General features: G+C 42.4%; 1 protein-coding gene across 4 annotated transcripts in view; it reads left to right on the forward strand.

Annotated features, from left to right (window-relative positions):
- Positions 1–13,587, forward strand: part of plcb4b (phospholipase C, beta 4b) — a 64,937-nt gene that overhangs the window by 43,999 nt on the left and 7,351 nt on the right. For all 4 annotated transcript variants that reach the window (XM_013268820.3, XM_013268822.3, XM_025899055.1 and 1 more), the window contains exons 8-32: positions 1,742–1,821; positions 1,911–1,964; positions 2,059–2,140; positions 2,230–2,330; positions 2,799–2,856; positions 3,784–3,892; positions 4,488–4,698; positions 4,850–4,943; positions 5,104–5,183; positions 5,301–5,385; positions 5,486–5,576; positions 5,663–5,758; positions 5,998–6,146; positions 6,390–6,476; positions 6,589–6,733; positions 6,890–6,974; positions 7,951–8,075; positions 8,880–8,931; positions 9,465–9,567; positions 10,073–10,237; positions 11,642–11,846; positions 12,511–12,599; positions 12,704–12,860; positions 12,953–13,002; positions 13,317–13,382. In XM_013268820.3, coding sequence (XP_013124274.1) covers positions 1,742–1,821; positions 1,911–1,964; positions 2,059–2,140; positions 2,230–2,330; positions 2,799–2,856; positions 3,784–3,892; positions 4,488–4,698; positions 4,850–4,943; positions 5,104–5,183; positions 5,301–5,385; positions 5,486–5,576; positions 5,663–5,758; positions 5,998–6,146; positions 6,390–6,476; positions 6,589–6,733; positions 6,890–6,974; positions 7,951–8,075; positions 8,880–8,931; positions 9,465–9,567; positions 10,073–10,237; positions 11,642–11,846; positions 12,511–12,599; positions 12,704–12,860; positions 12,953–13,002; positions 13,317–13,382 — 2,619 coding nt within the window. The remainder of the gene's footprint in view (positions 1–1,741; positions 1,822–1,910; positions 1,965–2,058; positions 2,141–2,229; positions 2,331–2,798; positions 2,857–3,783; positions 3,893–4,487; positions 4,699–4,849; positions 4,944–5,103; positions 5,184–5,300; positions 5,386–5,485; positions 5,577–5,662; positions 5,759–5,997; positions 6,147–6,389; positions 6,477–6,588; positions 6,734–6,889; positions 6,975–7,950; positions 8,076–8,879; positions 8,932–9,464; positions 9,568–10,072; positions 10,238–11,641; positions 11,847–12,510; positions 12,600–12,703; positions 12,861–12,952; positions 13,003–13,316; positions 13,383–13,587) is intronic.

Genomic DNA, 13,587 nt, shown 5'->3' on the forward strand with positions numbered 1-13,587 from the left:
CTGGCCCAAAACATGGCTCCGCCACCTCCTTGCTGATGTCACAGGCTTGTTGAGACATGGTGGCCATCCACCAACCGTCCACTACACCATCCATCGGGACCATCCAGGGTTACATGGCACTCATTAGTAAACAAGACTGTTTGAAAATTAACCTTCATGTATTTCTTGGCCCACTGCAACCGTTTCTGCTTGTCAGTATTGGTTGGGGGTGGCCGAATGGCAGGTTTATGCACAACTGCAAGCCTCTGGAGGATCCTACACCTTGAGGTTCATGGGACTCCAGAGGCACCTACAGCTTCAAATATCTGTTTGCAGCTTTGTAATAGCATTTTAACAGCTGCTCTCTTAATCCGATGAACTTGTCTGGCAGAAACCTTCCTCATTATGCCTTTATCTGTGCAAACCCGTCTGTGCTCTGAATCAGCCACAAATTTCTTCACAGTACGATGATCATGCTTAAGTTTTTGTGAAATATCTAATGTTTTCATACCTTATCCAAGGCATTGCATTATTTGACACTCTGCAGCAGAGATTGTTTTTCTTTCCATTATTGCTTTAAACCTGTGGCATGCTTAATAAAGTGGAACATCCTTCTTAAGTAGACTTCCTTTAATTGGGCTCACCTGACAAACTAATTATGTCTGAGATTGATATCTGTGATCCAAAGAGCCCTGAGACACAACACCATCCATGAGTTTAACTGAACACACACAAAAAAAAAAAATCAGTGTTTATGACACTAAAATCCTATTTGCATTAAAATTTTGGAGCACGGTGTACATAATACTTTTACAGAAGTCAGTTTGTAGAAAAATTTAAAATCACCAGTAGCTTTAAAACAAGCTGGGTTTTTTTTGTTTTTTGAGCACAGATCTGTTATTTGGCACCACCGGATTGGTGTTTATTCATTTCCCATGAGAGGGTGTTTTTTTGTTTTTTCCCTTCATGCTGGTGGGTGTTATAACTGCTGTTTGTGCCACGGGGCTGCCAATGATATTCATGCAGCAGCCCACAGCAGGGAACACAAACACGTACACTCACAGGTTAAAGTACATGAGCACGTCCCCCACAGTCAAAAACACGGTCCCTCTTTATCTCTCTCTCGCGCACACATATAGACATAAACGCACCGCGACACCATCAGCACCCCTCCCAGCATGCAGGTGGCCCTACAGTAAAGAGCAGGCCTCGATAGATGACAGAGATATTTACATCAGCGCGCTGCTTCGTGAACACCACGGGCCCAAACAGACTGCCCCTGCTGCACAAACCATCGCGTTTAATGTTTTTATAATGACACCAGTAGATATTTGTTGTGGAAGTGGAGGAGGGTTTAGCACAAAGAGGGACCGGCATTCAGAGAGGAGGCTCAGAAGTGTTCGGATTATCAGTGGCCTTTACATGGATGCATGAGGCAGCATATTCATGGGCAGTCACAGGCCTTCTCTAGCTGTTTGTTTATCATCACTCCTTGTAGCCTTGCAACAGGTCGCTGTTTATCGCTGTGTGTGTGTTTTTTGTGTCTGTGTTAATGATGGTCCTGTCAAGGCCCCTATCACAAGACTGTTGATTAAAGAGCAATTCATTTGCTTGTTTATTTCCCCAAAGACATTCACCTCTAAACACAATGCAAACTGGGTGCTCTTTTGAATGCTATGTAATTTGTTCAGTGGTTTTAAGTGGCAGGAGTGTGTATACGTGTGCGTGTGTGTCCTGAATACTTGTGCTTGTTTGCTTGCAGAAGTGGATCGAGGGTTTGAGGTCAGTGATTCACAACGTTAAGGCCAACAACGTCTGTCCAATGACATGCCTCAAGAAACAGTGAGTGCAATTTGCAGCACAGTTGTAATAACTTGGCTGTATGCCTTCTTCAGTAAAGCGCCTTAATCCTACTTCCTGTTTTTGTTTAGTTGGATGAGAATGTGTTTCCTTACCAACGTGAATGGGAAGATTCCTGTAAGAGGGTAAGAGTATGTTTAAAGTATGTTTTTTTTGTTTGTTTGTTTTTATACAATATCATCCACTCATCTTCACCTTATCCTCCTCTTCTTCTTAAAGCATCACTCGGACATTTGCATCAGGCAAGACAGAGAAGGGGATCTTTCAGGCCCTGAAGGATCTGGGCCTTCCTAGTGGAAAGGTCAGACAAAACTGGAAGTCAGATGTGTCCGAGTTTGTTACGCCAAAAGAAAACTGTGAGGAAATGACTCTCTCACTTACCTTTCACAGAACGATGAGATTGAACCAGCAGATTTTACCTTTGACATTTTTTACGCGCTCACACAGAAGATCTGCCCTCGCACAGATATAGAGGAGCTCTTCAAGAATATGTAAGTGTTTCATCTCGTCTGCTCTCTTTTTAATTGTTTTGTACCTTAAAAATAATAATATATCCTCCGAATACACACTTAACAGCATCGCCCTGACCCAGCATCGTATCGTACCTGCGTTACCTTGTGCCTGAGTGGAACAATGATATCCACTGTTTAAATATTCCCCAAGTGAGAGCTGCTGCATCATGTTGGAAATAATCAGGACAAATGTTTCTGTGCCTGCCGCACTAACTATGTCTGGACAGCCTAACCTGCTTCCACCGTTCAACATTAATTATGTTCAACCTAATGACAACAGTCAAAGAAGAGTGATGATTAACAAGATACTACTAAAAGCATAATGTAACTGTAAAGACTGGCTTTTCTAATTTTAACTGACTGACTGTGTGAATGACTGTGAGGGTTTCGATTTTAAGGAGCATAACATTTTGTTTTGTTTTGTTTTTCTAATTAATCTCTCTGCAGCAATGGGAACAAAACTGATTATTTAACTGTAGACCAGTTAGTCAGCTTTCTGAATGAAGTAAGCTCTTTATCATTCATTAACTTCTCTCTGTATTTAGCTTGCGTGTGCCCTTCCCTGCAACTCCTCCTCTTACTCTCATCCTGCTCTGGGGTAGAAGTCGCCCTGCCCCCAGGCCCGACTGCACATTAGTCCACCTTAATCAAATTGGATGGACACAACATTTAACTTTGAGTGGGCCTGCAAGGGCATCTTCAACCACCTCCCTTATTCTGCATGCCCACCGTCATCCCATTCCCCATGTTCTCCCTACCGTGGCTTGCCTCCTTCTCCCCCCGCCCCATGTCTGATTGGTGTTGCCGTAGCAACGGGAGGGTCGAGGTTTCCATCCTGTTGCTTCCTGCTCGGTTCATCTCGTTCCCTGCTGTGCGTATATGTGTTCTGTGGCTGTGCTCCTCTGTGTGGCTGAATACCTGCCTAGTCCTGCTGCTGTGCAGTCACGTGTTTGCGCTGCTTCATGCTCTGGGCTCGCCAATCAAATTAAATTCCCCACCTGGCTCTGTGAGTGGGCAGCGACATGTTCATGATGTTTGAATGTTTGCTGTCGTTTTTGTTAATGCCACCTTGATTCCCTCAAACACATGTGATTCTTTGCTTTTAAGCAACATTTAATCTCTGCAACTGTTAGTGTGGCTCACAGGTTTTTGTTTATACTGCCGTAGAATAATCACCTTGATCAGTGCTTTTAGTACTTGCTGTCAAAATGTTATGTGCCTGTGTGTATACTAATGATATATAGATAATATTTCTTAAATAGTAAGTGATGAAAGCCAATCACATAGTCCTCCTGAGTTCAGTACCTTTGACCAGGCATAACAAATTGAGAGTGTAAACATATTGTAATAAGTTTGCGTGTCAGCGCAAGATGCATTTGTCCTAAGTTAGATTTGTGAATAGAGGGATGACTGCGTTTGTTTCGCTTCACAGAACCAGCGCGACCCAAGGTTAAATGAGATTCTGTTTCCATTCTACGACCCCAAGAGAGCCATGCAGATCATCGAGAAATACGAGAGAGACGAAGATCTGAAGAAGAAAGGTAGAAGAACTGTGTGGGCAAATCAGAGGGAGAGAGATGTTTTAGGCTTTGCTGCCATCTGCAGGTGTTACCTTGAAGCTGCAGGATGGAAAACCAGATTGTTGGCACATTTTCTCCAGGACTAAATATTTATTGTCAAGTGCCGGAGTTTATTTTTCCCCTGTTATCATCATGATGAAATAGTTGTACACATAGCTCTGCTGCTTTTTAAATACACATTTAGATTCCCAAAAGAATCTACAGTAGTTAAACATCAAGTAGCTGTTGATATAAACAAACAGGAAGGGATGGCCTGACATTTGCACGTCTTGTGCTGAATTCAAAGTTAGCAATGATAAAAATATATATGTTAATACTTAGTGATAGAGAGTGAGTTAGAAAAGCCTTTTATATTCAGTTTACTTGAGAACACTTCTTCTACAAATACATATTAGGTTTTTCCAAAATAAATAAAAAAATTAGAATAATATTTTCAGAGTTTTGTACTGCTTTCACCTTAAATAAATATTCACCAGCTTACCGAGTTCACAGTTTAACAATAAATAATATTCTACCACTAAGTTCCACCCTTCGTGTCCTTCCTTGTTCTGTTCAGGTCACATGTCCAGTGATGGGTTCTGCCGGTACCTGATGTCAGATGAAAATGCTCCAGTGTTCCTGGACCGGCTGGAACTGTACCAAGATATGGACCAACCGCTGGCCCATTACTTCATCAGCTCCTCCCACAACACGTACTTGACAGGCCGACAGTTTGGAGGGAAGTCCTCAGTAGAGATGTACCGGCAGGTCCTGCTGTCTGGATGCAGGTATTTATATTTATATATATGTTAATATGGTGTACTCGGATGGGTTGACAGACACACATGTATCATCCACTGTTAGGTTTATCTGGCTATGCTAAAGCTCAGTTGCATGTGCAGTTTGTGGACAGCGACATTTCTGTGTGCTTTGCATTAGATGTGTGGAGCTGGACTGCTGGGATGGGAAAGGGGAGGACCAGGAACCCATCATTACTCATGGCAAGGCCATGTGCACAGATATCCTGTTCAAGGTGAACAACAAAAAACAACTTTGTTCAGTCTTTCTGTTACTGCTTTAATGTTGTTTCATAATGCAAGTCTGCCCCCTTGTGTTCAGAGTTTGATATAACTTTTGATGGCTTCTTTTGATTCATCCTCCTCACACCTAATGTTTTTCTTCTCCTGCCACAGGATGTTATCCAAGCCATTAAGGAGACAGCATTTGTCACATCAGACTTTCCTGTTATTTTGTCCTTTGAAAATCACTGCAGGTACATTTATAATCAGTAAACATCTAATGCATCATAGGGATTGCTTTTTTTGCATAAATATTTCAAACATAATCATTATATAGACATGATATGTATTGTTGTGTCTGTGTTACTTAGTAAACCTCAGCAGTACAAGATGGCCAAGTACTGCGAGGAGATCTTCGGTGACCTGCTCCTCAAACAGCCTCTGGAGAACTATCCGGTAAATCCTCTCTTTCTGATGCAAAGTATTTCTTAGAATTTGCTCTAATTGGGTTATACTCATATTTACTTAAGTGTAAAAGTTCTTTTCTCTTTGGCAGATTGAACCTGGGCGTCCTTTACCCTCTCCAAGTGAGCTCAAGCGGAAAATCCTCATCAAAAACAAACGCTTGAAACCTGAAGTCGAACAGAGTACGTATATAGCACAGAGACAGCACATCTATTATGTGATTTTATGAGATTTGTCTGTCTTTAACATGTGTATGTGTGCAATACAGAGCAGCTCGAGGCCTTCAAAAAACACATGGAGGCAGGAGAGACAAACACCCCTGCTATCATAATGGGAGAGGAGAATGAAGACGACACAGAGAACGGTCAGATGTCTGACAGTCTGTGTTTCTATGTGAAATAATAAATCGTAGTAATGTGCGTGACAGCCTCTCTTGTACATGCAGTAAGCGACAGGTTTATGCTGATAAATGCAAAGTAGAACATCAAGTGCAAACACTCGTTAAAGTAAATGCACCAAGGAATAAGAAAAATATTAATGTTGGAGGAAAAAAAAAAATCAGCTTTGCTATTGATTTGTGTTGTTCTGTATATGTGAGCGTAGGAGAAAAAGAGGCAGAGGATAAGGATTTGAATTCAGAGGCCCCCAGCAGTGTTTCTGAAGCAACCAGCGAGAAAGAATCCAACAGTGTTTCTCAGAGCAACGCTGTCAGCTCAAGGAAAGATGACGAGCAAAGCAACAGTATTAAGAAGGTAGGTTTGAGTGTCGACTTGCTACTGAAACACTAAAACAAATCTGTCGACACTGCAGAGAAGCACTCTGGTTTGTTATACATCCCCGTCAGGTGAGATTAAAACAGCTAACTGTAACAGTTTTTTTTTCCCTGTACCATTTGGTAAATATAGGACATTGGAGTACTATGGCCCAAATTCAGCCAAATCTACCACTAACACGAACATCCCATTAATGGGTGTTTTGTATGGATGTGTTCTTAGGTACCTGAAGATGAGGTGACAGAGATGTCTGAAGCAACTGACGCCACAGACATCTCTGAAGCATCTGACCAAGACAACAACAAGAAGGCAAGTGCCCATCCCGTCCCCTTTTTACCCCACTAAAAGCTGACTGCTGTCTCTGGGCTGATGAATAAGACTGGGTTATTGAGCCATGTGTATGTGTGCTTGTGCTGTGCAGACTGTAGATGTGGCAGAAGACTTAGAAGAGGCTCTGATAGCTCAGTACACCTATGTGGGAGCCACCACTAACATCCACCCGTATCTGTCAGCCATGGTCAACTATGCACAGCCGGTCAAGTTCCAGAGTTTTGATGTAGCTGAAGGTGAGAGCTTCAACTTTTAGCTCTCATTTGAATTTAATTGGATTTTTTGTTTTATTATTGCTGTGGATGTAAGAGCCTAATCATAGAACAATCAATCAATTACTGCCTGACAAAAAAAAAATGTTTATCAACTTTTTCTTTTCTTTTGTTTTTCAGAAAGGAATATCCACCATAACATGTCATCTTTTAACGAGTCAGTTGGCCTGGGCTATCTCAAGACTAATGCCATTGAGTTTGTAAAGTATCCTTTGAGCATTTGTCAGATCAGCATTGTTCCCTCCAGACCGTGCAATATTACCAAAGAGTACCTTATTGAATATTTGTTTCATCCCCCCATCATACGCTGCTACTCCCTTTATTCTATTGCACAATACTTTGTCACTTTCTAGAATCGCCTGCACTGATAGCCAACTTATTTATTCACCAGGATATAGTTATGTATATTACTTCGTTAGAGTTATTCGATACTATGTCTTGCACTATCCTACTGTATATTACTGTACACTACTATTCTTATTGTATATCTTATTCATCTGTTCCTCTGTCTCTCCTGCTGCTTTGAGCGTGTACATGACAAAAGAATTTCCCTCGGGATAAATAAAGTTATTCTTATTCTTATCAGCCAGTTGCATTGGATTTTTCTAGAAAATAGAACAGCTATAAAAAAAAAAAAAGGACGTCAAGGTAGGAAAAATAAAGATAAATAATACATTTAAGTTATCGTTACAGGGTGTATGTTAACTTTAATCAGCATAAGATCAGATTTCACCAAGTTTAGGTTTTAAGTTTAAACTCTCTGAGACTTTAAGGGAAACAGCTCAGACACTTTACTGAGATGCATGAAGAGACATAAATTTCCAATGAAATCTGAGTTTGAACTTTATAGATTGAGGTCACCTAAATGAGATCTGAACGTCGGGTCAGAACTGATGTTTTTTAGACATATTTGTTTCCACTCTGCTGTCGGAAAAGAACTTGAGGCCTCTAGAGCCCAGTGTGCTTTCAGCCTGTGTAGCTTGGGTTGACACACAGCCTCTCTCTCTCTCTCTCTCTCCCCTCCAGTGGGACTGCTTGACCCAAGCTGTTCACACTAAAAATAGTTGTACAGTCTGTTTGATGCACACACTCTCATGCACTCACATGCACATGCACACACGTGTTGAAACACACATGTTCTCCCTCCCTTTTTTGTCAAATTTTCCTGAGCTTCAGCACAGCTACAACAAGCGTCAGATGAGCCGTATCTACCCCAAAGGGGGCCGGGTGGACTCCAGTAATTACATGCCTCAGATCTTCTGGAACGCAGGCTGCCAGATGGTCTCACTCAACTTCCAAACCCCAGGTACCACAGCATGCAACATGGGACCTCTAACCTTACACTCACCCATAAAACACCATAGTATATGTATCTTCATATTACAAAACACACACGCAAATGTCATTTCAAGCAACCCTCTGACCATGCTCAGAGCATCTTCTGCATGTGGGGAAGGGTTGACTGTGAAGCCACGAAACGACCATCTTGCAGCTGCAAATATATGCATGCAGAAAAAAAACAAGAAAGAATTTCTGAATTGATAAAAATATCAGGTTTGGATTTGGTGTTAAGGGTCAGCTCATTTAAATAGAATCAATATCTTTTTTGGGGGGTTCCAAATTGCTAAATAAATGCAGCTAAAGTCGTACCTTTGTTTACACACACACACACACACACACACACACACACACACACACACACACACACACACACACACACACACACACACACACACACACACACACACACACACAAACAAACTGTTGCTGCCATATAAACACCTTAACAGGGAGTGAAACAGCTGCTGTCCTATGTCTAGAGGCATTAGAGATTGGACCATATGGCCTGCTGTGAGTGGGGCATATGCGAGGCTTTAGGCAGGGGTCTGGGGACTTTGAGCTAAGGGGGAGTCAGGGAAAATAGTGCAAACCCATTCACTCTGATTCAGGGGAAAAAAAAAATAAAAAAAAAATCAGTCTTTAAATGATGTTTTTTTTTTTGTTTGTTTTCTTTTTGAGTCATTCGTTTATTTGGATTGTTTTGATGTTTAAACACTGGCCTGTATATATTGCAGTTACTAATCACCTGTCATTCTCACTCTTCTCTCAGATCTGGCCATGCAGCTGAACCAAGGAAAGTTTGAGTACAATGGCTCCTGCGGGTGAGCACTCCTCGACTCCTGTCTTTAGCTCATTCCGGTCTGTCCCCTCCCTCCCTCCCTCTCCACTCCTCTCTAAAACTCATCAATTATAGCTTGTCACATCTCATTAGCGACTGCCAGAAGCGACCGCAGCTACTATCTTTCCCAAAAACCAATGAGTGCTTTCGAGAAGGAAGCTCCTCTTCTCTCGGCAGTCATCTGTCTCTTCCTCTCTCCCTTGTCGTCTCCATGCCTCGCCTTTAATACCGTCCCTGAGGGCAGAGATTTTCCTGCTAATGCTGGAAATCTTATATGTGGCGAGATCGAGGCTTTTGCAGACAGTCGTCATTACTAATGTTACTCTGATGGGCCCCTGGTTAGCATACGCATGTGCACTGTATCTCCGTGTGCTACAGTTATTCTACATCAGGAGACATCAACAACAAAAAAATGTTTGTAAAGGCATCATAATCAGATTTTACAAAACAAAAGTGTGTTCGTAGATGGGTTTGTGCGTGGCCGTTTTCCTCATGTGCATCTTCTGTGCACGTCAGGTATCTGCTGAAACCCGACTTCATGCGGCGGTCAGACAGGATGTTTGACCCATTCTCAGAGACACCGGTGGATGGCGTCATCGCCGCAACCTGCAGCGTACAGGTTAGGTCATGCAGCACTAATAAATCATTCAGGGAAAAAGTGGATAAGGAATTTCCATTCAGGCATTCAGCCTAGTCTTAAACCAAACATTTTTTTCAGTGGAACTAGGCTTCATCCATGTCTGTGAAACCTACAGATAATATCATATTGAAGGTTGGTTTTAGGCTTAGATGCGGCATGCTGTACAAATTACAGTGGTCAATGGAGTGGTTCTTATATCGTGCGTTTTTACTCTCCTAGAGCACTCAAGCGCTTTATGCAACATGACTCATTCACCCATTCATATTCAGGAGCAACTGTGGGTTTAGTATCTTGCCCAAGGACACTGGCATGCAGACTGACTCACCAAACTTCTGATTAGTATATAGGTTGCAGTACCTCTTGAGCCACAGCCACCCCACAGTGCACTGAATGAACCTGTGCAGATAATATTGCTGTAAAATCAACACCTTTCCAAAGCACTGAGAATGGTCTGCTCCTTTTTTTTTTTTTTTTTTTTTTTTAGGTGTTCTCAGGACAGTTTCTCTCTGACAAGAAAATTGGGACCTACGTTGAAGTCGACATGTATGGACTGCCAACAGACACCATCCGGAAAGAGTTTCGCACTCGCATGGTGATGAACAATGGACTGAACCCTGCCTACAACGAGGAGCCATTCGTCTTCAGAAAGGTAGCACAAACAGATAGACAGCAATAATGGATACAGTGAGTTGAAAAAATGTTGCAGCATGTAGTTCCATTTGGGATGAGCCAATGGAAGTGGAAAATGGTGGAGAAAAATCTATTATTTGGGTTGGAGAAAGGTCTTAGTGACATGAGAAGCAGCCTCATTCTCATCTGACTGCCAGTACAGAGGGTGGAAGGAGAAGAAAAGGAGACAATAATGAAATCTAAGATAATAGTAGCAAGTTAAAAGGAGAGGAGGATGCAGATGGGGAAATATCAAGTGAATATCTATTAAAATCAAGAAATATAAAGAGAGAATACAGAAACTAATGGAGTGATTTTGGATACTGTTGAATAATAAAGTGTGACAAAAAAAACAAAACAATCTACTGTATACCGCCTCACAGAAAAAGAAAAAGGAAGTGAGGAAAGGAGCCACAGAAATGAAAAGAAAGACAATTAGAGGTGAGGGAGAGAATTAAAGGGAAAATAAAAGAGACGGGAGCCAAAGAGAGAGAGGAACATGTGTGTAATAGTGCTGCTCTCAGCAGAATAGGAAGTCTCTCAGCCATGACTGTGACTCCAGCTTCCTAACACACATCATCAATCACAGCCTGCCGCAGTGCTGCTCTGCACACACACACACACACACACACACACACACACACACAGCTATCAAACAGGGCCATCATAAGCAGGGCTGCAAGCAAGATTCGTTTCTCACCTCCACACACACAGATGCCCTCAAATGCCGCCACACTTTTTGCATGCATACACACCGCTGTCATCATGACTGCGAGCGAACAATACACAGTGCATCAGCAGGGCTGTGAATGTGTAAGCAAACACACACACACGCGATGCTTCTACCCATTCATCTCCAGTGAGTATTCTTCAGCCTTATCTCCCACCTTCCCATCGTCTTTGTATTAATCATCCTCTTATCTTCACATGGAAGCCCAGTTAAGACACTCTCTCGCTCTTTTTTCCCAAGGGTGTGCGTACAGAAGCTCATCTGCAGACACAAGTTAAATGCATACATATATACACAAGATATTCCACTCCTCCACTCCTCGGATGCATACTAGCTGCAGAGACGGGCTTGTCAGCAGTCAGATATGCAGTGTGTTCCTCCTTTATCGTGTCTTTTTCTTTTATCAAACATGGACTATACCCTGATTGTGGCCCCTGCAGGTTCATCTTCGACCTTCCCCTTTAATGATGCTGCTTTCTTTTACTGCTTTGTCTGGCAAATATTTATCTTTTTAAACATTATCAGAGCACAATGAGCTCAGTAGACTTCCGAAATTTCGGCAGAACTGATGGCGACGTCTGTGGCTTTTCTTTTTTCTTCAGTGTGGTTACTCCTCCCTCTTACCCACTGTTTTCCTTGATGCCTTCCTTCTAGGTGATCTTACCAGACCTGGCCGTGCTGCGCATCGCAGTCTACGACGACAACAATAAGCTGATTGGGCAGCGCATCCTGCCTCTTGACGGCCTGCAGGCTGGCTACCGCCACATCTCTCTGAGAAACGAAGGCAACAAGCCGCTGTCGTTGCCCACCATCTTCTGCCAAATCATCCTCAAGACCTACGTGCCCGACGGCTTCGGAGGTGAGGGAAACACACAAATTGCAGCACTTTATGTACTTTATATTACTGGATAGACTTCAGTGCATGGGTAAAACAGAACTATAAGTTTGTTTTGTATAGATAACCTTTAATATCCGTCATAAGTATTCTGAGAGCAATAAAATAAAGCAGCTGCTGTAGCCTGCAGGGAGAGGAGAGGAGAAAGGAAAGCAAGAAAACTCTCTCCTGCTCGCTTTTTCTCTGCCTTGGGTTGGTTTTAACATCCACAGTAATGGCGTGGCACAAATGATGATGACAGTGACTCTGCAGTAATGGTTTCGAACAGGCACGAGCATACAAATGAGCAGGACAATTGGAGTTGTCATTAAATAAAGCCAACGGGCTCGCACTGAGGAATCATTACTGTAACCATTAGCGGTTATTCTGCAAGATCTGTCGCTATCACTTTCCTACTCAAGCGGCTCTTTACCAAGAGCTGAAAATAAGATCCTGTTCCCTAGTAACGGTTATTTAAACAAGACGTGAAGATGATTTCAGATTTGATAAGGAGACTTTCTCAGAACGTAGACAGGAACGCAAAGCTGTGTCATACAAAGTTTGCACTGAATGACACATTTCAGCGTCAGGTTATTCATTCAGCCCACCAGGCTCATGACGAAATCTTCTAAATCTCTTTGTGTTTCAGCTATTGTGGATGCTCTATCAGACCCAAAGAAGTTTTTGACTATAGCAGAGAAGAGAGCTGACCAGATGAAAGCACTGGGAATTGACACGGTACACAAAGCAACAGCCATACGAATCCAAACCTGGTCTGATCAAATGTATCTGACTGAAAGGACGCAGTCAGTTTGAATAAATGCGTCTCTTCTCCTTTGTAGAACGACATAGCAGATGTTCCCAGCGGAAGCTCAAAAAACGACAAGAAAGGGAAGGGTAAAGGTGACACCGTGAAAGCCAGTGTGACACCGCAAGCCAGCTCAGACATGGCCCAGACTTCCAACGCTGCCCAAAATAACACGACCGAAGCCAAGAAGGGTATACGCTGACGTAAAGACAGACATATTAAACGTGCTGTATGCGAACTATGTAAACACAGAATAACATTTCTGTTTCCACTGCTGTTTCAGATAACGCACTCGTGCCTACTGTCAGCATTGATGACTTAAAGCAAATGAAGGTTGGTATTGTAACTCCTGTCACATAGCTCAGCAGCAGGTTTCCTTTAGTTTAGTCTGTACAGGCATATATATGAAGAATGAGCAATTATATAGAAGTAATCTTTGCTTCAGGTGTTGACATTGTCTGTATCATGTTTAGACCTAAAAATCAATAACTACTTTGTTATCTTTTGGTAATAACAAATACTATTGTAGTTATGATTTTGCACCAATATTAAACTCACAATTATCTCATGGAAGTAACTGCACGCCAACTATTAATGCTGCCCGAGTCTAGTACATCGTGACTAAACATGGATCTCTCCCACTGCAGTCGTACCTTAAATTGATTAAAAAGCAGCAGAAGGAGCTCAACACTCTAAAGAAGAAACACTCAAAGGTGGGTGACTGTTTTACTGCAGACCTGTCTGCTAACAATACAAAGGGGCTGCTGTTTATTCCTGACAGTTATTGATGCTCCGAGGGATAGAAACGGTGGAAGGGGAGGCGGCTCTACCTTTCATCTTCCACTGACCACTGACTGCACACACACACACACACACACACACACTCTGTCCGTTCATAATGTACATAGGGTGCTTCTG

Source organism: Oreochromis niloticus, linkage group LG15, assembly GCF_001858045.2.
Source record: "Oreochromis niloticus isolate F11D_XX linkage group LG15, O_niloticus_UMD_NMBU, whole genome shotgun sequence".
NCBI lineage: Eukaryota > Metazoa > Chordata > Actinopteri > Cichliformes > Cichlidae > Oreochromis > Oreochromis niloticus.